Source organism: Theobroma cacao, chromosome 8 (assembly GCF_000208745.1).
Source record: "Theobroma cacao cultivar B97-61/B2 chromosome 8, Criollo_cocoa_genome_V2, whole genome shotgun sequence".
NCBI lineage: Eukaryota > Viridiplantae > Streptophyta > Magnoliopsida > Malvales > Malvaceae > Theobroma > Theobroma cacao.
Window position 1 is genome coordinate 4,631,757 of NC_030857.1, and position 22,706 is coordinate 4,654,462.

The 22,706-nt window shown below is 37.3% G+C and overlaps 4 protein-coding genes across 4 annotated transcripts; all 4 read left to right on the forward strand.

The window, feature by feature from the left end:
• Positions 734-1,752, forward strand: LOC18592038 (isoflavone 2'-hydroxylase). Its single transcript, XM_007018520.2, has 2 exons — positions 734-915; positions 1,044-1,752. The coding sequence occupies exons 1-2, from the start codon at positions 734-736 to the stop codon at positions 1,750-1,752; spliced, it is 891 nt and encodes a 296-aa protein (XP_007018582.2).
• Positions 2,622-4,120, forward strand: LOC18592040 (cytochrome P450 81D11). Its single transcript, XM_007018522.2, has 2 exons — positions 2,622-2,664; positions 3,310-4,120. The coding sequence occupies exon 2, from the start codon at positions 3,313-3,315 to the stop codon at positions 3,937-3,939; it is 627 nt and encodes a 208-aa protein (XP_007018584.2). The 5' UTR covers positions 2,622-2,664; positions 3,310-3,312; the 3' UTR covers positions 3,940-4,120.
• On the forward strand, positions 6,452-9,177 carry LOC18592041 (isoflavone 2'-hydroxylase). Its single transcript, XM_007018523.2, has 2 exons — positions 6,452-7,523; positions 8,313-9,177. Exons 1-2 carry the CDS (start codon positions 6,588-6,590, stop codon positions 8,925-8,927), a joined length of 1,551 nt encoding a protein of 516 aa, XP_007018585.2. The 5' UTR covers positions 6,452-6,587; the 3' UTR covers positions 8,928-9,177.
• On the forward strand, positions 15,309-16,105 carry LOC18592042 (MFP1 attachment factor 1). Its single transcript, XM_007018524.2, has one exon. The coding sequence runs from the start codon at positions 15,403-15,405 to the stop codon at positions 15,886-15,888; it is 486 nt and encodes a 161-aa protein (XP_007018586.2). The 5' UTR covers positions 15,309-15,402; the 3' UTR covers positions 15,889-16,105.

Below are 22,706 nucleotides of genomic sequence, written 5' to 3' on the forward strand. Positions count from 1 at the left end.
AAAAGGACTAGAACTGAGGAGACAAACGTCCTGCCCTTCCTTCATCATATTGGTTACAAAAAATCTACCAGTATCTACAACCCTGCCTGTCTATACAAAAATCTCAGCATATTAACCCTGCCTTCGTGTCTTGATACCAGGATGACATGAAATGTCGTGCGTTTTCGTGCCCATTTCTTAGAGAAAATCAGGTATATATGCACGAATAAGATAAACTGCGAATATGGACTTGTTTTCATCTTGAGCTACTATATTTGGAACGTTTCAAGTTTTGGTTATAGATGCTTTTCAAATGTGGTTCACAATTAAATGAGGTACCCTTTTCCTTTGCCTTTGTTGCTAAAGTTAACTTGACACTCGGTGTGCTTATCCGATGCTTATAGTGGCCAAGGGAAAGATGAGTGAACAAGATTGACTGGAACTTGGTTATACTTGCCGAGAAACTCCAACAATATCTTTCCACATTACGAGTCAAACTGCAACTCGACATCCTTGTGCTGCAGATTAGTCAAACAAATGATTTATTTTGTTTTATTTTTTTAAAACAAAATGTAGTCAAACAAATGACTTACTTTTCCAAAGAAGACATCCTTTGTTTTTTTTTTTTTGGAATGGCCATCCTTTGCTTACCTATTACTCCAATTTTTTTCTCATATGATAGAAGGTTATATTATCTCATCTCCAATTTGACAAGAAAAGAACAGAGACGGCTACTGTGTTTGATAGGTCGAACATGGAGGTTTCATATTACCTAGTGCTGGTAACCTCTTTTCTTTTCCTCATACACAAACTCTTCATAAGAAACAGAGTGGTCCGAAGAAACTTGCCACCAAGCCCACCTGGTCTTCCTATAATAGGCCATTACCACCTTCTGAAGAGGCCAGTACACCTTACCCTCCATGATCTCTCCAAGAAGTATGGTCCTGTCTTGTTCCTCCGCTTTGGCTCAAGACCAGTCCTTGTCATATCCACTCCTTCAGCCATCGAAGAATGCTTCACAAAGAATGACGTCACCTTTGCTAACCGTCCTCTCTTGCCTCTAGAAAGATTGCTGAATACGATTTCACCACGCTTGTGACCTGTCCATATGGACACCACTGGAGAAACCTTCGCCGTCTCACTGCCATTGAAATTTTCTCATCAGCACGCATCCAAGGGACTTCAAGCATCCGTGCCGAAGAAATCCACTTCCTGGTCAAACAACTGTTCAAGAGCTCTTTCAGGGAAGTGGAAATTGAGTCATTCTTTTACATCTTGACTTTCAATATTATGATGAAGCTAGTTGCTGGACACAGGTATTTGGATGATGATGTGCATTCGGATAATAATAGAGGCATGATCAATGATCTAAAGCAGATGTTTAATCCAACTGTCAACCTTTCGTGGAGTGACCACTTTCCCATCTTGAGGTGGTTGACTTTTCAAGGGGCGGATAAGAGGATCCTGAAAACGCATGTGGAGAAGGATGATTTTCTGCAAGCTCTAGTTGATATGCGCCGACGTGTTGTTTCTTCTCCTTCTATTACGGATGGGGAGAGGAAGCGACCGATTATAGATGTTATGTTATCGTTGCAGGAATCAGAACCAGATTGCTACACTGATGAAATCATCAAAGGAATAATAATGGTAAAACCTAGAGAAATATGTTTTCATCTGCTTGAAATGATTTGCATTTTCTGTAAGTATGAACTTGTAGTGAGTTGCATTTACGTGTTAGAGATATCAATACCTACTGAATTTGCTAGAATATAGCGGTGGGGAAACTCGATTTGACACACAAGTCAAAGCAAATCCTGATGCAATATAGTTGTCTGCAACGTGTAAGGCACTATTAGTTATTTTTTTTAAAGTTAAATATTATCATTAAAAGGAGAAACCAATGGTTAACTCCTTCAAAAGAACAAAAGAACTGCAATTTTAAGGCTTATGCGCAGTCCTGGAGGTGGCATACCCCTCAAAAATTACATTGCAAGGCCCAGCAGCCCTTAAGACAAGAAATCCTTAGCAAAGGTATTCCTAAATCAATTCCTTAAGGGAAATCATAAACTCAACCTATCATCAGCATCAAACATATCTAAACACCCCTTACGAACAGGCGAAAACAACAAAAGACAAAAGAAACCTGCATTGGCAAGAATGTGCATCAGCCCTCTCGCAGATAAAAACCAGGAGCTCTCTTGTTAATAGATCTCTCTCGTCCTTTTCTCCCTTCTCTTACTTGTAGTGTCCTCACAGGTGAGCTTCAGATCCTCCACTCCACCAATAACCCTGCTGACTTCTCGCCCTGAAGTCCCTGTTGCCATAGAACAACACAGCACATTCATCGAATTACAACGATGAAACCTGAGCTTGTTCATAACAGCTCCCTCCTGTAACCATAGGAGCATAAATCACCCGTCCCTCTGCAGATACCTGTTCCCCACCACAAGGATATAGAGCAGAACAGAACCTTTCATCAAGACAAAACAATCCCTTATGGGGACACCCTGATCCAAAAGTCAACCACACCTACATGTCAAATTGGCAGCAAAACTCACCTAAGATTACCATTCCCTGCAGAGGCGCTGTCCCTGACTTCAGTCCAGAAGTTGACCAGATCAGTTGCCCTTCCTATTCCAGCTTTTGCCAGGGAATCAGCTTGCTGATTGGCCTCCCTTCTTACATGTAATATTTCCCACTTTTTCACCTTTCTTTTAAGCGTTTCAATTTGAAGAATCCACTTCCTCATTCTCCAGGGAGCTTGACTAGGTGATTTTATCCAACTCACCGCATTAAAGGAATCACTCTCAATGACCAGAAAATGGGATTCGTTCCAATTTGAAGCCGCAAACATCATGAAAGCCTGTCTAATAGCCAGCACTTCCGCAAGATTAGCATCTCCCCTCCCTATCGCCTTGGAAAACATCATTTTGGTTTCACCAACGGAATTCCTAAGGATCCCACCAATTCCTGCTTCTCCTGGGCATCCACTAGCTGCTCCATCTACGTTGAACTTCATAAAACCTTCCATAGGGTTCGTCCACTCAACCATCGGTCTTGTTAGTCACTATTAGTTTAGGGGCAGTTTTTAAAAGGCACTATTAGTTAGTCACTTATCCAAAAAAAAAAAAAAACTTGTATTTTTGTGTCATAGCGATGAAACTATTGGTTAGTCACTTACAATTGATATTATATTTTGCAGAAGTTTAATTGTGTTTAAGCATTTTGTAAACAAAACTTGTTTTTGCCTTTCAAAAGAAAACCAAAAAAGAAAATAATTCTGTATAAATTATAATCTAGTGCATTTAACATTGAGCTTCTGGTGCTCAGGTAATGTTTACAGCTGGAACAGTAACATCAACATCAACCATGGAATCTGCGGTGTCTCACTTGATATCGCACCCTGAGGTCTTCAGAAAGGCAAGGGAAGAAATTGATGCAAATATTGGACAAAGCAAACTACTTCATGACGCGGATCTCGGTAAGCTTCCATATCTTCATTGCATAATCAATGAAACACTTAGGTTAGGTTCGACAGGGCCAATAATTCCCCCTCACGAGTCGTCAAAGGAATGCACGGTCGGAGGTTACAATATCCCACAAGGTACAATGTTATTGGTCAATGCATTTGCGTTGTATAATGATACCAAGTTGTGGGAGGACCCTGATATGTTCAAGCCTGAGAGATTTCAAGGTAGCGGGTGGGAGGGAGAAAGGGGAGGGTATAAATTCATACCGTTTGGTTTAGGAAGAAGGCAATGCCCCGGAGAAGGGTTGGCCATGAGGCTCATGGCTTTAACACTGGGGACCTTGATTCAGTGCTTTGAGTGGGGGAAGGCAGGTGAGGATCGTCAGGCCAATCGTGTAGCAGCCAACGCGCACAAGACAGAGGATGTGGCTTTAAAGGTCATATTTCGACCCCGTGAAACTCTAGCACCGAGCGTTCTTTCTCAACTCTGACTGATTTACAGAGTCACAGTTTGCATTTGTTTAATAATTATTCACTGTAATCATAAGAAAACAGATAGTACTTAAAAAAGAATAACCATAATATACATAAGAGCCGAGAAATTCTTTTTTTATTGTACCTTTAATGTTGCACATCAATATTATTGAGGCATTTTTAGCCTGTTACTAAGGATTAGAAAACTGAAAATATTAGGAAAGGCTTTAAGTTGTATATCAATGTCACTTTCTTTAACGTTCTGATCATTTCATTTTTTTTGACTTAGGAGTAGTTAAAGTAGAAAGTACATCTTCTTCTATCATTTTTGACAATTGATACTATCAAATCGATCCAATTTCACAAAATTAGAAACTGATTCGATCCCTCAATGTTTCACTTACAGTAGCCATTGGTAAACCGAAATAAAATCTTAAAATTGTTATAACACAGGACTATAAAAACAAGGAACAATAAAATGAATTAAAGGCGTGTATTAATGTTAGTGTTTTTAAAATTTTTATTCACCCTTACCATTGGTATATAAAATGTTTATGCACAATAAACCTCAAAGATATAATGAAACTTAATGATTGAATATGTTTTGTATTGACAAAATCAATCTATTGAATACTTAGCGATGTACAATAAAATTATTAAATTATTGTAAAGTTTTTTTATAGCAAAATAGTATAAAAGTGATCTGAAAGGAATTTGAAAAACGTTAAAAGAATAATTGTAATTTGTTTTTGTTAGTGCATGTTTTGAAAAATTAAAAAGTTCTATTTTTTTTTTTGAAAGTTATAATTTCATTTTATGCCAGAAAAAGTCTCCCCTTCAACAAACGAAATTATATATCCATAGGTTTTCAAATAAAGCTATTAGCTGGTATCGGTGGAGTTCTTAGGAACCACCAAGGTGTCATAAAAGGTACTTTCTCCCACAACATTGGCATAAAAGATTCAAACTTCGCTGAATTTCAAGCCATTCGCAAGGGTTTTAAATTTTTCCTTATCTCTCCATGAGCCTCTAAATCTGACTTGGAAGTTGAAAGCAATTCCTTTAACGCCATTCTCTGGACGAGAGACCATAGCAAAGTCTCTTGGCGTATGAAACTAATATCCAATGCCATTGAAACTCTTATTAAATCCATTAGGAAAGTCACCTTTAATCATATCAGCCAAGAGATAAACTTAATAGCAGACGGTCTTGCTAAAGTCGGGGTTTTGAGAGCTGATAACTTCAATACCTTCCTTCAGCCACCAGGAATGGATCCTTCCTCTGAAGCTTAGCAAGGGTTTGTTAGTTATTGAATTTATCGATTGGACTGTCCCTCTCAAGTAGGACAATTCTAAAATGCACTAATGTTTCACTTTCCCTGTTCGCACATCAGACTATTTTTGATGCTTGCCAATCCTCGTATGTGAGGATGCTTTTGTTCTTTTGAAAACTGTTTTGCTTGTTATCTCTTTAAGAGACTTCATCAATAAATTTGCCTTTCAAAAAAAAAAAAAAACTATTGGCCTAAAATCGTCGCCATTGATGTATAGAAAAGATTAATGTCTAATAGTTGTCATCACCCTTAAGACTCAGCTATACAATTACAGAAAATTCCTCCTGTGACTAGGAGAAGGACCCAACCCCTAAAATTTAACATCCAAATAGATGATAGACACAACATCCCTTTCATCGAAAAGACTTCTACACAGCAACATCCTCTTAGTTAGCCACGTTCACTCTCTCGGCAGCTGGTAAAAAATGAAACAACATACCAACGTGGGTAACCATGGACCATTACAAAATCGTCCTCATGCCCCGATCAAAAACTGCTAGACCTCCTTTGCTTCCCTTGACCCTTCATTGTCAAGTCCTCGCCATTTGTTATCCGCATTTGTTTTGCAATTGCATGACCTTGAGAGCTGGCCAATCATAGGACAGAGCTCAACGCAACCAACCACTCCCAATATTTGCTTAGAGCGTCCACAGTTGGTTCCCAAGGTGATCATCCGTAGAACAACAAGAACCATGAACCAGAGACGAAATCCAGCAACATAAAAAAAAAAAAAAATCCAGCGGCATCACCAAAAAAAAAAAAGAAGAGAAATGACAGCCTTCCAAACTCAAAACGCCAAATATGTTTCTTTATACAAGCATAACTTTTTGGATAAATATAATTATTTGAACAAATATATTTATTTTAAACAATATAACTATTTGAACAGACATACTTGTTCAAAAATAATTTTTTTTAATATGAAATTGTATCTCGTACTATTATTGTTGAAAATATCTAATGTAGTCATCTCTTGAACTTATTATAATCCAGTATTTATCCGTTTTTCAATATGAAAAAATCAACTAAAGCCAAATTGACTTAGCGAAAATGAAATTAATAAAAAAAAAGCCAATATTGTTGCAAGGCATCGGTAACAATTTATAACCCCATGTAGAAACTCAGTACTATAACTTCAATAAATGCCGCTAGAGTAACGATAAAATGAGGAATTCCACTCTAATAAGTACACTTGTCATCCACATATTTGTAAGCTCGGCAATTAGTTTGATATTTTGAGCATTTCTTTTGTCAGAAGAAAATTGTGCCTAATCTTATCCGGTTACTACAAAACGAGAGAGGAACCCCTCATAATTCACCAACTCTCAGAAAATGGAAGTAGCTAGTTTGTACAACATCACACTCAGCTTCTTTCTTCTCCTCTTTGTGTTAGTTTTCAAATCCATCATACAAAAACGTAATAGTCCGAGAAATTTCCCACCTAGCCCTCCTGCTTTGCCAATCATCGGTCATCTCCATCTTCTAAAGGAACCGCTTCATCGAACTCTTCATGAACTTTCAGAGAATTATGGCCCCATTCTGTACCTTCAATTCGGAACTCGTAAAGTTCTTATAGTCTCCTCAGCATCAGCAGCTGAAGAGTGCTTTACAAAAAATGATATCATTTTTGCAAACCGCCCTCAGTTGCTTGCTGGCAAACATCTCAATTACAACAACGCTACGATAGGATTAGCACCCTACGGTGATTATTGGCGTAACCTTAGGCGCCTCACCACCTTGGAACTCTTCTCCACGAGCCGGCTTGCCATGTTTGCTGGCGTTCGGCAAGAGGAAGTTCAGTTATTGCTAAAGGAACTATTCCTGGCCTCGAGCAGAAAACCAGCTATGGTGGAAGTTACATCAAAGCTTATAGAGCTTGCTTTCAATATTATGCTAAGGATGATTGCGGGAAAGCGTTATTATGGGAAAGATGCAGTGGACGAAGAAGCAAAGCAATTCCGAGACCTCATGAGAGAGTTTGTGGAGATTCATGGAAGCGCAAATTTGAATGACTTTTTGCCTGCGCTGCAATGGGTAGATTTTCAAGGAGTAGAGAAGAGGATGAAAAGAATTATGAAGAAGCTTGACAAATTCTTACAATCCCTTCTCGAAGAGCATAGGAGAATGAGGGAAGATTCAACAGAGTCTTTAGATGCATCTGATGCAAGCAAAAGAGGGAGAAAAGCAACTTTAATCGACGTCATGTTATCCCTGCAACAAACAGAACCGGAATTTTATACTGATGAGACCATAAAAGGAGTTATTCTGGTAAGAACCAGGCATCTTTTTTGTGAAATATTATTTTTTGCCTTGCAGTTCAATATGTGTCTCCAAAGTCAGCCGACGTATTTGACAAGTGCATCAAATTAAATAATGTTTCAATAAAGACAAAAATGGAATCTTTCAAGAAATTTGCCGCCTAAGATAATCATCACCCAGTGACGACATCTGTATGAAGTATTTTTCAAAGTTAAAGATTTGTTATTCCACTTTTGATTTCGTGAGTATCCAACCAAAACTTTAATTTAACTCCACTTGCTCTAGCTTGCCAATTATCGAACTCTAGCAGAATCCGTCAAGAAAGAATTTCTACTTTAGAATTATGTTTTTGTTTTTTGTTGACCTATGTTGTGTCTGCTGTGTTCTCCACCTATTATAAAGTGTGGATACACTCGTAGTTTGGGGAGTGCTCTTAGACTGTAAGTGTCTATGGGGAGATAGTCTTTTGTATTGGATAGAGATACTTGTATTCTGTGGTTATTTTGCAACGGTATACCCCTGGTCTTTGTAAGGGGCATAGCCTTGCAAAATGGCTATATGGTGGGGAGCTCAGGCTCACCCTGTTTTTACCTATAATATATTGAAATTTCAAAAAAAAAATGTAGTGTTAGTATTTTTATTCTAATTCTTTGCGCCTTATTCCCATATTATACAGCTCCAAAAGTGCCTTTCCATAGCCCGGAAGAGGAAAACTGTACTAAATATTTTAAACCTCAGATTGTCAGCATGTTTTTGCCTCAAATATCTAGATTTATAACTCATTGAAACATCTTGCAGGCAATGCTAATTGCTGGAACTGAAACTTCAGCGACTACAATAGAATGGGCTATGTCACTTCTTCTTAACCATCCTGAAGTAATGCATAAAGCTTGGACTGAAATAGGTGCTAAAGTTGGACAAGACAAGTTCCTGGATGAAACAGACCTGACAAAGCTGAATTATCTACAATCTATAATTTCTGAGACGTTGCGGTTATTTCCGCCTGGACCATTGCTCTTACCACATGAATCATCAGAAGACTGCATTGTTTGTGGCTACACCGTTCCGCGTGCCACAATGTTATTTATCAACGCCTGGACTATCCAGAGGGACCCCAAGCTCTGGGTGGACGCCACAAGGTTTATGCCAGAGAGATTTGAAGGTGGGGAAGGTGAAGGGTGTAAACTACTTCCGTTTGGTGTTGGAAGGCGGGCATGCCCTGGAGCTGTTTTAGCCAAGAGAGTGGTAGCACTGGCACTTGGTGCCCTGATTCAGTCCTTCGAGTGGAATAGGATTGGCACGGAGGAAATCAATATGAGGGAAGGCACAGGGCTCACCATGCCGAAAGCTGAGCCCTTGGTGGCTTTGTGCAATCCCCGGGCAGACATGATCAACCTCCTCTCCACACTGTGACGTGAAGTCTCTGGTAACAGGAGATACTAGCATTATGAAATATGAGCACTCGCATTTACGGGAGCACAGAGGGATAGACTTTGTTAAGCTTATATGCATATAGAAGCCACTCTTGGAATAAAGTATTAAGGTAAAGCCGCCCAAGTGCCTGCGAGTTTATGATCCTTCTATGTATTAAAAGTCAAGATGATTAAAGATTCCTTAAGAGTTTTCCTTATAATGAACTTACATAGATCAAAACTTGCAAATATAATTTAATTAATTGTCATTTAAACTCGTAATAGAGCAGAATCATCTATCAATATTAAAAAAGATAAAATCCTTATACGAATTTATGCAAAAGCCTTAAAACTTAAAAGCAAGAACTCAGCAGTATCTTCAAATAGACAATGTTGATGAATTTTTATAGTGACTCATCAGATTAAAGGGTTTTTTTTTGTTCCTTGGGATATATTTAAGCAGTTAAGCTATCATTTTTGCTATATAATGGTCAAGTTATCGGATTCTTGATCTCTAATAGATTTCAGTAGCTTGGAAATTGCCAAGTTGCATTTCTTAATTGCTTGTTTAACCGTCACTAGTTTGCCAAGACAGAAACACAATAATTAGCAGTGCCTTAATTGAATAATTATCTAAATTCATCTTGACCCTTTATACTAAACCAGGCAGATGCTAAGAAACGTAAGATAGAACGTTTCTTGGTGAGCAAGGGAATTTTTCGTCAGCATACAATTAAATTTTTTTTTTTTTGAAAAGTGATTTTATTTAATCTCTTCATCAACAAACATACAATTAATTAACAAACATTTCCCCCTCGGCAGTAAGAACGGAAAATGTCATCACTGAAACTGCCATTCCTTTGCTTATTTAATTTTTAATTCTTCCTCTGCACGTTGTTATGCAAGGGAATTCGGGAGAGTTTTAAATGTGCTTGGCCAACACCCAATCAACCTCGTATAAAGGCTGGTTATTTTGACCATGGTGTCAAACACAAGCTATTGGTCCATGGAGCAAACCTGGTTTTATTACCCTTTTGCTGTTCGTATTCTTCAGCTGCTTCTTTCAAAGTTCATAACAAACACCTTAAAGAAAGCAACCACCAAGACCACCTTCACTTCCCATAATTGGTCATCTCCATCTCATAAAAGAACCTGTCCACTGAACATTACAGCATCTATCTGGCAAATATGGTCCAATCTTTTCACTCTCCTTTGGTTTTCGCCCAGTGCTAGTCATATCATCCCCACCATTAGTCGAAGAGTGCTTCACCAAGAATGATATTATCCTTGCAAATAGGCCTTGTTTTCTCTCTTCCAAGCACCTGAACTATGACACAGCACCACAATTGGAGCCGCCCCTTTTGGCCATCACTGGCGCAATCTTCGCCGCATAGCTGTGCTTGAAATTTTCTCAACCAATCGACTTAACATGTTTCTAAGTATTAGACAGGATGAAGTTAGATACTTGCTCAGAAAATTGTTTGAAATTTCACATCAAAACTTGGCAGAAGTGGAGATGAAGTCCAGTTTATCTGAACTGTCTTTTAATATAATTATGAGGATGGTATCAGGTAAGAGATATTTTGGGGCAGAAGTGGATGATTTTGAGGAAGCAAGGCGATTTCTAGATATGATAAAGGAAGCACTTGAACTGACCGGAGAAGTGTATCCAGGGGACTTTTTACCATTTTTTCGGTGGATTGATTTCCATAGATTGAAGAAAAGAATGTTGAAATTGCAAAGACAGGCGGATGCAGTTTTACAGGACCTTATGGGTTAAAGAATAATAATAACCTAGATTTAGAGAGAGTGATTTAGGTGTACGTGGGATAAGGATTATGAGTTTGAGACTGTTCTTGTAATATCTTAATTTTTTCTCTTAGTGAATTTTTCTCTGTTACTGTACCTGTGGACGTAGGTCATCAAAAGACCGAACCACGTAAATTCTTATGTCATTGTGGGTGTGCTTGATTTCTTTCTTTCTTTATTCTATTGATTGGGTTAGATCTTGGGCAATTCTTTAGAGACAATTCCGCAATTTCTCAACAAACTAGTATAAGAGCCTCAAGATCTTGGGTCAATTTGAATCTCGTTATAGCAACTTCGTCGACCAAGTATGAGATTGAAAAGTTTAATGGAAAAAACGATTTCAGCCTGTGGCATGTTAAGATGCGCGCATTGCTAGTGCAACAAGGACTGTTGAAGGCACTGAAGGGAAAAGAGTATCTTCCTTCGAATTTATCTGATGGTGAGTAAGATGACCTTATGGAGAAAGCACATAGTGCTATTCTCCTAGCTTTGTCAGATGAGGTGCTAAGAGAAGTCACAGATGAAGAATCTGCTGCTGTAGTGTGGCTTAAATTCGAAAGTATTTATATGACTAAATCCTTGACGAATTGGCTTTATATGAAGCAACGATTGTATACTCTCAAGATGAATGAAGGTACGTCCGTTAATACCTACATTAATGAATTTAATAGAGTTATTCTTGATTTAAAGAATACCGATGTTAAAATTGAGGATGAAGACCTAACCTTAATTCTTTTATGTTCTTTGCCTCCATCGTATGAAAACTTCATGGATACTATATTATATGGCCGAGATACTTTCACTTTCGAGGATGTAAAAGCATCTTTAAATTTCAAGGAATTGAAGAAGAAAGTTAGTGGTATCCAGAATGAAAATCAAGCAGAAGGTTTGGTTGTGAATAGAGGAAAAGATAGAGAGAAGGGTATAGACAGAAAAGGTAAATCTAAAGCAAAAGAAAAAACTTGCTGGAATTGTGGTCAGAAAGGGCACTTTCGTCAAGACTGTACTAAATTCAAAGATGATGAAAAGTTCAATAAGTTTGAGAATACTGCAAACGTGGTTGGAGATGACTTTGATGCTTTTGAGAAAATTAATAATGTTCTTGCAATTACTAATGGTAACTTGATGGATACATGGATTTTGGATTTGACTTGTTGCTTTCATATATATCCTAGGCGTGATTGGTTTACAACTTATCAATCTGTTAATATGGGCATTGTACAATTAAGAGATGATTTCTCTCTCTCAGTTATTGAGATTGGCACAATTCGAATCAGGATGTTTGATGGTATGACAAGAACACTTGAGGTAAAACATGTCCCTAACATGAAAAAAAATTTAATATCCTTGAGTTTGTTAGATAAGAAGGGCTACAAATATAGTGGCCAAGATGGTGTCTTGAATGTATCTAAAGGAGCCTTAACTATCATGAAGGGCAAGTTATCCGGTGACCTTTATTGTCTAGTGGAAAACACGGTCATTGAAACTGTTTTTGTGGTCTCATCTAATGATCCTGAAGATAATGTAACACATTTATGGCATATGAGATTGGGTCATATGAGCAAGAAAGGGATTAGAAAACTGAGTAAGCGTAGTTTGCTATATGGTCAAAATAGTGAAAAGTTAAATTTCTATGAGCAACATATAGTGAAATTTAACACTACAACTCCTCGAACTGAGAGTGTAGTAAACTACATCCATTCAGATTTGTGGGGTCCTTCTTCTGTGGCATCAAAAGGTGGATCATTATACATGTGAATCTTTATTGATGATTTTTCAAGAAAGGTGTGGACGTATCTTCTGAAGGCTATGAGTGAAGTGTTAAACACCTTTTTGCATTAGAAGGTATTGATCGAGAAACAGACTAAGAAAAAGATCGAGAGCTTTCGAACAAACAAATGTTTGAAATTTTACAAAGGTGAGTTTGGTCTATTATACAAGAATGAGAAAATCGTTAGATATCGCACTATTGACAAAACACCATATCAAAATGGTATTGTAGAATGGATGAAGAAAACACTTCTGGAGAGAACAAAATACGTGTTCTCAAATGTTGGCCTAACCAAAGTATTCTGGACAAAAATTATCAACATGGCTTACTACTTGGTAAATCGGTCTCCATCAACTGCAATTGAATTTAAGACTCCCAAGAAAGTTTGGTCTGGTAAGCCCGCTGATTACTCTATATTGAGAGTATTTAGTTGTCCTGTTCATGCTCATGTGAGTGATGGTAAACTTGAGTTGAGGACGACGGAGTGCATATTCCTAGGCTATGCATATGAGGTGAAGGGTTATCAGTTGTGGTGTACTGATTGTAAGTTCCCTAAGTTTATGGTGAGTCGGGATGTTATCTTTGACAAGTCTGCATTACTTTGTGGGATAAAGTCTAGAATTACAAACACATTAGACCAAGAAGTTGGCAAGCAGGTGGAGCTTGAAATCAATGCTCTTGTGACAGTGCGAGATGATAGTGAAATCCAGAAAGAATTGCAAGAGGTACAAGAATTGGTATCTCAATGAAGCATTACTTGTATTGATGGTGATTCTGATTCTTATGTTTTATTTGTGGAAGTAGAGATTGATGAGCCTTACTTTTATCATGAGGAAATTACATATGCCGAGTCTTCTAAGAAGATTGAGTCTCTACACTAGGATCAAACATGGGAGCTTGTGAAAACACCTAAAGTTACTATTGAAGTTGGCTTAGTGTGTGAAGGAGGTGCAAACATTAGTCGTAATGTGGTTGGCTTCTCCAAATCAGATTTTGTTGGTGATCTAGATAGTAAAAGATCTCGAATGGGGTATGTGTTCATTCTCTCAAGGTCTGTAATCAGTTGAAAAATAGTAGCTAGTTTGTTTACAACTGAAGTTGAATATATGGCTGTGACCGAGGCAGTGAAGGAGGCTTTATGGTTTCGAAACTTGGTTAGTGATTTTTGTTTTGGACAAAAATCTAGATGTGAGATTGTAGTAAAGAAAATAACTACATATGAAAATCCGGCAAATATGCTAACTAAGTCAGTTTCTGGGATAAAGTTCAAGCATTGCTTGGACTTGATCGATGTTCGTAGTGCTTGAGGCCCTTTGGGGCAGTGGCGGTGTCGACAGAGATTGGTTCGTAAGGTGGAGCTTGGTGAATTCAAGCCTAAGGTGGAGATTTGTTAGGATAATCTTAAATTGTGATTTAATTAGGATTGTTTAATTCTAATTAAATTAGTATACGTTATAAAATAGTCTTTAAATCTAGTTATACTAGAATAACAATTCCTAATTCTATTAAGATAAGATTCCTAATTATATTAGGATAAGGTTATTGTATTTGGCACTATAAAAGGACCCTATGGGTTAAAAAATAATAATAACCTAGATTTAGATAGAGTGATTTAGGTGTACGTGGGATAAGGGTTTTGAGTTTGAGACTGTTCTTGTAATTTCCTGATTTTTCTTCTTAGTGGATTTTTTTCTGTTACTGTGCCCGTGGACGTAGGTCATCGAAAGATCGAATCACGTAAATTCTTGTGTTCTTGTGGGGTGCTTGATTTCTTTCTTTATTTATTTTATTGATTGAGTTAAATCTTGAGTAATTTTTTAGAGACAATTCCGTAATTTTTCAACAGAAAGAATTAATGAATAGGAGGTGGACTTGACTGAAGGGATAGGACTCACCATGCCCAAAGCTAAGCTATTGGTCGCCATGTTCAAACCACGCAAATCCATTATTAATGTTCGTTTAGAGATATGAATTACTAGTGTCTCGTATCAGCCAGTGGCAAATGCCCTCGTCTTGAGTTTGAATTTGTTATGGATGTGTAATAAGCCAGATTTCCCTATCCATTGTCTGACAGTTGTTTTTGGTACAACCATTGTTTCACACTTTGACTCCTCATTAGTTTGTTGCTTACGGCCTTTGCAAGCTTTCTCCTAAGGGATCTTATTTGATTAATGAAAATGTTGGATCGTCAAAAGCCCATATGGCCCAAAGTCCTCCAACAAAATAAATGTCAAAAGATCTAGGTGATTGGTCCTAATTTTTTTTCCTTGTAAAAATGGTTATGGGATGTGGTTTTCAGTTACGTGGCTTTTCTTCTCTATTTTTATTGTTTCCCCCAAGAGAGACATGTAAGTGCAAAAAACATTAGAAACATTACAATCGGGTTGAGGCAGACAGACAATTGAGGGTCGTTGGGGGAAACCTGCTTGTTACACAAAGTAGCCCATGGTCCAAGGGGCTTAACTGCTTTAAGTTGTCTGAAGCTGAGTTGGCTCCATTCTTGGGTTGGTTGCATTGAGTGTAAGGTTGCTTCTTTGCAAAAAATTCGTGTATTGCCTTAAACGAAAATCAATGTGGAAGGCAACGTTAAGGAATAAGAAGTTGATTTGTTGACAATCAAATCACAATCAACTAAACAATATAAGAAAGAACATGTCGAAAATTTTTGAAATTGAAGTCTAATTAATCAAAACAAGAGAGTCTTGTCTTTAGGCATGGGAAGATCTTCTTAGTAAAGTTGGTCGGTCCATTTCATTTCAACCCACACCCGGCCCACAACCGATGCTCTTCTTTCCCCCACCTCAAATATGCTTGTTTATTGTTTTTAATTCCCATAAAAAATTCCCCTCCCAAACTCAAAATCCCACGCTCCACTCACCATCCAAACCCAAAAAAAATGGCCGATCCTGAATCCAACACCACGCAAGACAACGCCCCGGCGGCGGAGTCTAACCAAGCCCAAGCCCCAGCCCACGTAGATGACACCACCGCCAAGCTCAACAACCTCACCCTCCGCATTTGGCCCCCCACCCAACGCACCCGCGACGCCGTCATCAACCGTCTCATCGAGACGCTGTCGACCCAATCCGTCCTTTCCAAACGCTATGGCACGATACCAGAGGAAGAGGCCTCCGCAGTGGCCAAGTCTATCGAGGAGGAGGCTTTCTCAGTCGCCGGAGCATCGTTCTCCGCCGACGACGACGGTATCGAGATCCTTCAGGTATATTCCAGGGAGATCAGCAAGCGTATGCTCGAGACTGTCAAAGCTCGAGCTGCCGCCACCGCCGCCGCTCCATCAGGCCCGGCGGACGCAGACTCGAGTAACGCGGGAGCTGCGGGTGGTGAGGACATTTCGTCCTCGTCCGTAAAGGCCGAGGCTTGAGTTTGAGGATTCTTGTTTCTCTCTCTCTCTCTTTAGGGTTGTTCTTTTTGGTTTAGCATGATTATTGGTATTGCTAGGGTTTTTTTAATTTAATTTGCCTTCCTTTTTCTGAGATCTGTTTGTACTGACTATGAATATTTCGGGATGCTTATATATCACGGTAATAATATCTGTGATAGTAATATTTATTAATATCTTGGGGGTTATTTTGGTTTTCTGTAATCTTGTTGGAAATTTGTTTGCTTCTTATGATTTGATTGGTTTTTGCTGCTCCGTTAATTGATACAGTCAAAAATGCAGAATGAAGGGTGCTAGAAATTTTGTTCATTGATGATTTATTTTCCTGCAACTCATCAGCATTGTGTATCTTTATTCACTGTGCAGTTATCTGTATCACAGAACTTAGGCAATTCTGCTGTTCATGGTTCAAAGTTTCAACTTGTTTTAACTCAGAATTTTCATATCTTAAGGGAGAACATTATGGAATTTGAAGCAATCGAATTGAAAGTCTTTTAAGAGTTATAGTAGAAAGAGCTATGAGTTGTAGGTCAGGTTTCTCTATTTTATATAGATATGATATATAGTCTTAATATTTCTGCAATATTCTTTTAAGAATATATCCTATAATACCTTTTCAGTTGATTTGGAAATTTAATTTGTGTTAGGAAAAATTTTAGGTCTTTAGAGCAACCAGGATGTGGAAGTTCAATGAGGTTGTGTGCTGTAAATTAGAATCTAGCATGCAAAGGATAATTTAAGTGCTTAGAACAAGTATGTGTATATGTTCATTAGAAATGCATACTTATTAACTTGTCTGTGTATTAGTCTCTTGGTAATATAAACATGCAATTGATATGAATTGTTGTAGACATGTGCTCATGTGACATGTATTCTTATGTTTGAGACAAAATTAGGTATAATGCTTTAACAAATTTTTCATGTTTTTAGTTGACAAAATTAGTTATAATGCTTTAACAAAATTAGGTATAAACATGTATTCTTATGTTTTAGCTGTTTTCAGGTTCCATGGTTATATAACGTATGTGTACAGTATGTTTTCCTGACTATTTGAACATCATTTTCTTATGCTGAATGGTGAACTCTTTGCTTGCTACTATGTTTTCCTGACTGATTAGAGCATCATTTTCTTTTGCTGAATGGTGAACCTCTTTGCTTGCTACATTGCTTAAACTGCATTCTTCACATTTATCTACTTTTTAAACTTTTTTTCCTTTAAAAGCTTCAACTAGTGTTGCACAACACTTCCCCACCCAATTCTAGTTGCAGCTTAAGCAATTTATATATAGTCTGTTTTCTCGCATACAATGAATTGGACATATTGAGGATCTTATCTATGTAATCACTCTTGTTGCATTGCAATGGCGTCAAACTTCTGTTGGCATCCTTGTTACCATACCTGCAGCTAACATCTTTATTGAAGGAATATTCTTTTTTGACCATTCAAGAAGAATTTTAATCAACTCCATCTAAGCAGTACACCAAATCTAAAGCATTTTTATATCTAAAGATGCAGTAGCAATGACATTATGTCATCCATACCACAGTAGAGAAAGCAAGAAACAAGCCTAACATGGAACAGAATTAGACTACCAACCAGGAATTCCAAAACATCCGAACTGTTTATGCCATGCATAAACACTGATATAGTAATTTTTTTTTCTCTTTTTCATCCATATTCTGGACACTGACTAATGAACACTAATGTAATTACTTAGCAAGCATGGTTTGCTGGGCCTGATTCTCCTGTTGCTGCTGATAGTTGAGAGGCCTCCTGAAGAGCATGATGTCTGGTTCAGGGTGATGAATGGCATAATGGACCCAACTGCAACTCTGTTGTACTCCAATTGCACGCCACTCAATTTCTGATTGAAGGAATATTATGATTCTTTTACTTTGTTAGTGCCATATGACCCCAAATTTTCTTTTGATTTCTATGCTTTAGGTGGTTATTATCTAAATTGCTCATTTTCCTAGGTAAATGAAATATTCCATCTTTAAATCCTTTTTATGTCGTGATTCCTTCCAAGCGGGTGATTGCCTGATATTTAATGCTAGAAAAATATCTTATTGTAGTACTAGCCAATTAAGATATATGTGAGCTTCTGTTCTCATAAAGTCTGTTACATGCTCTAATTCATTGAGTTCTTTGCTTGCCTATATAAAAGTTATGTTGAAGGAACATAACTAAGTAATCCCTTTTATTCAAGAATTCTTTGGGCAGATTACGAGTTTCTAGAAAACTGTTGGGTGATGTAGCTTCGGCCTTCAAAATTTAGGAAAAGACCATTTTGAGGACCATTTTGAGCTTGACCATTTGTTGTGAATGCTTACCTGGCTATACATCTTCACTTTGTGTTTTCCATAAATTCTTATGCTTGAACCTAATATCATAGAGAATTCTGTCTATTGTCAAACTCACCTTTCCAGTGTAATCAGCAATATCCTTGTGTCTTGGCACACTTTTTGCTTGTCTGCTTCAATCTCTACCAACTGATGCTTGGCCATGTGCTTACCCTATTAAATTTGATAATATCAGGGGCGTTTATTTCCTTTTCCTGCATTCATCATCATATTATTTATCTGCCATATATGCAGTTCCTTACCCTTAGGCTACTCGTGGTTTCCTTTCCTCATAATATGTTTGCTTATAGAATCCTTTTTTTCAATCATACGTGTCGTAACGTGCGGGTCCGGAAACCCATCCGCCAGATGCGGGCGAAAATTAAAATCGGTTTAGGAGTCGTCACTAATCTTTTTTATTTAAGGTGTGATTGGTTACCTATTAACCCGATTCTAATCGACGAAGTCTTAAATTAATTTTAGGCCCGTCGAAAGAACGAGAACTGGTATACGTTTTTAGAGATGGATTCGGGAGTGCGGTTACGCACTGAGAAGGGTTAGCACCTCCGTGGCGCCCGTTCCACGAACGATACCATTTAATCTTAAGTTATCTTAATATAGCCTTCTCCTAATTTAATCTCTACTTTATTAATTAAATTTTTATTAAATTGACAGATTGAGTTTTTTTCTGTTTGGTTTTACGTATGCACACGATGCAAGCGTAAAATGATGTCATGACTTGTTTATTTTAGATGATGGAGTCGGTAATCTTTTATTGGAAAATTATTCGAAGACCATCCCAACGTTTTGGTGAAGTCTCGAAATTCTCATCACCTAGAGATATCCCTGGAAGAACTCGTCTCTACAAGCTCTTCGGGGAAATCCCATCATCGGGATTCTCTCGTCATTTGCAAAATAAGAGTGACGTGCAATGCCAGTATAAAATGATGGAATCTATATGATCGTATTTATTAATTAGTTGATTGATAATAATAACATGCTTAATAATTTCAGATAATTTATTAACTTATTCATATATTTATCGTTATTATTTATCATTATTATTTATCATATATATATTTTTTTAAAACAAGCATTATTCGGACTAATGAGTATAGGGGTATAGAATTCGGATTTATCCCGACGCTTCGGTGAAAATTCGTTTCGAACTCCGCACTTAAGTGACCCACCCGAAAGAGACAACTCTTTACCCCTTTTAGGTGGTAATGCTCAAATAATTGTTCCATTTATTTTATTTATTATTATTATTATTATTATTATTATTTATTTTTTATTTTATTATTATTTTATTTATTTATTTATTATATATATATATTTTTAGAAATATATATAGTTGCATCATGAATTATTATTATTGTTATTATTATTATTATTATTTTATCATTTGCAAGTCTCGAAATATACTTATAATATAAATATTTTTTTTATTGACTTATTATTATTATTGTTATTATTTATATATGTAATTTTAATTTATATATATATATATATACATATTTTTACAAAAAAGGTAAACTAAATCTATAATATATTTAAAGAAAAAAAAAGAGATAAATTTCTATAATTTTCTTTTCAATTTTAAACTAAGCAAATAATTAAGTAAACTAGATAAGCCCAAAATAATAAGCCCAAATCCGTAATAAATGGGTAAGGTCTCACCTCGCTTGGGCCAGAATGGTGGCCCAAATTGTTTGGGCTGCACGGGGTGTCCCAAGCCCACTCCCTTGGTCCGTCTGGCCCTCTCCTAAACGCACCGTTTTGGGGCTCCGCGGACTCCCTCAAACGACGTCGTTTAGGCGTCGATCTTTTGAACTTTTCACTCCACTGAAACGACGCCGTTTAGACCCTAAACTCGGGTATATAAGTCCCGTTTTTGGCCTTTCCTCTCATTTTCAGATTTCATTTTCTCTCTCTAACTGCACCCTCTCCCTTCTCTCTAAAACCCTTTCCTCTTCCACCAGCGTCGGCGTACTGTCTTTAACCGGCTGCCCAGGTGTCCCTCTTCTTTATTTCTCTCTCCCGGCAGATCTCCTCTCTGCCTTTCTCTCCTTCTTCCTTCTTCGACTTCCTGCCGATAGGTCTCCCTCGTCGTCGGTCTCCCTGTCAGTTCTCCCCTACCCGAATAAAAAACTTTTTCTCTACCCCTAAACTCCTCTCTCCCTCATTTTTCAGATCTAACTCCTTTTTCTTTTTTGTTTTGTGTTTGTTTTTGCTTTTTGTTTCTGTGGTTGGGTATTTTTTGCTGGTAGATCTAGGATTTTTTTTGTTTTTGTTGTTCTCGCTCTTGTTCTTTGCAGGTAGCCTTTAAAGAGCCGGGTTGTCCAAAAATTTGGACAACCCGACAATGGGGTTCTGGCACCAGGGAGTTGGTGGCCAGAACCCCATCATGCGGGGTGGTTGGGGAAGGGATGGCTGGGCGTACGCCCAGCCATCCCCCTTTTATTTATTTATTTATTTTTATATTATTTTATATTTTAGTTTATTTTATTATAATTTAAAATTATTTATTTATTTATTATTATTTATTATTATTTTTTTATTTTTTTTAAGTGTCTACAATACGTTATGAGTTGGTATCTTAATTTTGCTACATTGTACTTTAATCTGCATTATGTCTAGTGTTGTGCTATGTGTGTGTGTGTGTGTTTCATTATGAAAAAGCTAATATTCAGTAGAAAGAAGCTTTCTGTTTCAAGATTTTTGTTGTTTCATGTAAGGATAATGATTAATGGTATTTTCACTTCCAAAATTCTTTTCCCTCGTCTCCAACAAGGGAGCAAAAGACAGAAGTGAGCTTTGGAAGTGTAGATGTCCAATTTTGGTTATATAGAAAAATTACATCAGAAATGTTTCAAGCGTAGAAGAGTCCGAGGCATTCTCGCCTAAGGTGTTCAAAGCCAAGAGTATTCCAAGCTGGAAGCGCCTAGGGGTGTTTTAAGCATGGAAGCGCTCAGGGGCATTCCAAGCACAGCAGCATCCAGGAGCGTTCCAAGCGCATAAGCGTCCAGGGGTATTTCAAGTACAGAAATGCCTAGAGGTGTTCCAAGCACAGAAGCGCCCAAAGGCATTCCAAGCGTAGAAGTACTCAAAGAGCGTTACAAGCATAGAAACATTTAGAAACAAGTATGGAACAACTATTTGTGCAGGAAAGTGAAAGTAATTCAGAACAAGTAGCAATGTTTGGGATGTTCTAGAGAGTTTGACTTGGTAGTTCAAATATGGAGATAATTAAGAGGATTTTCTTTTAATCTTTCTTTGAAGTACATGTGTTTTGCTATTTTTTTTATTTCCTCATTTTTCAAATATACACGTGATGCACTATCAAATATTAATATTTCATTTACTCAAAACTTATGTTCACTACTCAATTACATTGTCATTTTTTTAATATCTCATAAAACGTTCTTCAATTGCTCTTCTATGATAAGTATGTTTTCTCATAATTAAACGTGCTCTCTTAACTACTCTTAAGAAAGTGTTCATATTCAATATAAATAAGAGGATATTCAATATAAATAAGAGGTTGAGAGGTAAGGAGAGGAGATTAGAAACTCAGCAGAGATTATTCTAAAAGCTCTTTCTAGACTCTTCTAAGCATTCTTTCTATTCAACTTTTGTTGTTATTTGTCACTTCTTTCATCTTTTCTCATCTCTCATTGCTTGTCACCCAAAATATTTATGCTTCGAGGATTGCTCTAATTTTTCTCACTATCACGTCTAATGTATTTCAATTCACTCATTGCAATACATCATCTTTCTCTAACCAAAAGAACCCTTTACAGGAAGAGAAGTTAGTTCTAATACAGGACATTTTTACTTGTACGTTATACTTCGCTGATCACTCTCCCGTTGTCCAACTATGTTTAGGACAACTGACAGACAACCGTGTTATACTTGCCCCACTCTTCGCCCTGGTTAGTGGTTAGTTTAGTTGAAGACTATCCCTACTTTTAGGGACCTTGGGCTCGACGAGAGTGAATTTGTCCCTACCTGTAAGACATTTTTCTCATTAATCAAGGAATTCTTGGAAATAAAGGGTTTTATGTTTGAATATTTCAGAAAATTGACTCTTGTTTTGTTTGTTTGCTTTGGTCCTTTTGTGAATGGCTCTGCACGGAGAAACTGTTGGTTGAACAACATTCTTTTTCAACCGAGTTTTAGGTAGATATCGCGAGCAAAGCCAAGTGGGGACATAAAACGTTCTCAAAACAAGCTTTTACACAATAACTCTTGAGAGAAACGATTCAATGTGGAGAAGAATTCTCTACGATTACGTTATTAAGTTTAATAATAATTATATTATGGTGCAACATTAAGACTTTTGAGCGTTTCCGGGGGACCTAAAATTATGCTGGTCTTAGCCATATTGAAATGGATTCAAATATTTCAGGTCAAATTTTTTGAGTGCCTATTTCCCCTTTTCAAACTCTGCTTCC

What these genes read in the sequence shown, in the direction of transcription:
- LOC18592038 (XM_007018520.2), top strand. Translation starts at nt 734, where the DNA reads ATGGAGGTTTCATATTACCTAGTGCTGGTAACCTCTTTTCTTTTCCTC. An exon ending in CTCCATGATCTCTCCAAGAA is followed by an intron (nt 916 to 1,043) that starts GTATGGTCCTGT and finishes TCTTGCCTCTAG; the next exon opens with AAAGATTGCTGAATACGATT.
- LOC18592040 (XM_007018522.2), top strand. Translation starts at nt 3,313, where the DNA reads ATGTTTACAGCTGGAACAGTAACATCAACATCAACCATGGAATCTGCG.
- LOC18592041 (XM_007018523.2), top strand. Translation starts at nt 6,588, where the DNA reads ATGGAAGTAGCTAGTTTGTACAACATCACACTCAGCTTCTTTCTTCTC. An exon ending in CCATAAAAGGAGTTATTCTG is followed by an intron (nt 7,524 to 8,312) that starts GTAAGAACCAGG and finishes AACATCTTGCAG; the next exon opens with GCAATGCTAATTGCTGGAAC.
- LOC18592042 (XM_007018524.2), top strand. Translation starts at nt 15,403, where the DNA reads ATGGCCGATCCTGAATCCAACACCACGCAAGACAACGCCCCGGCGGCG.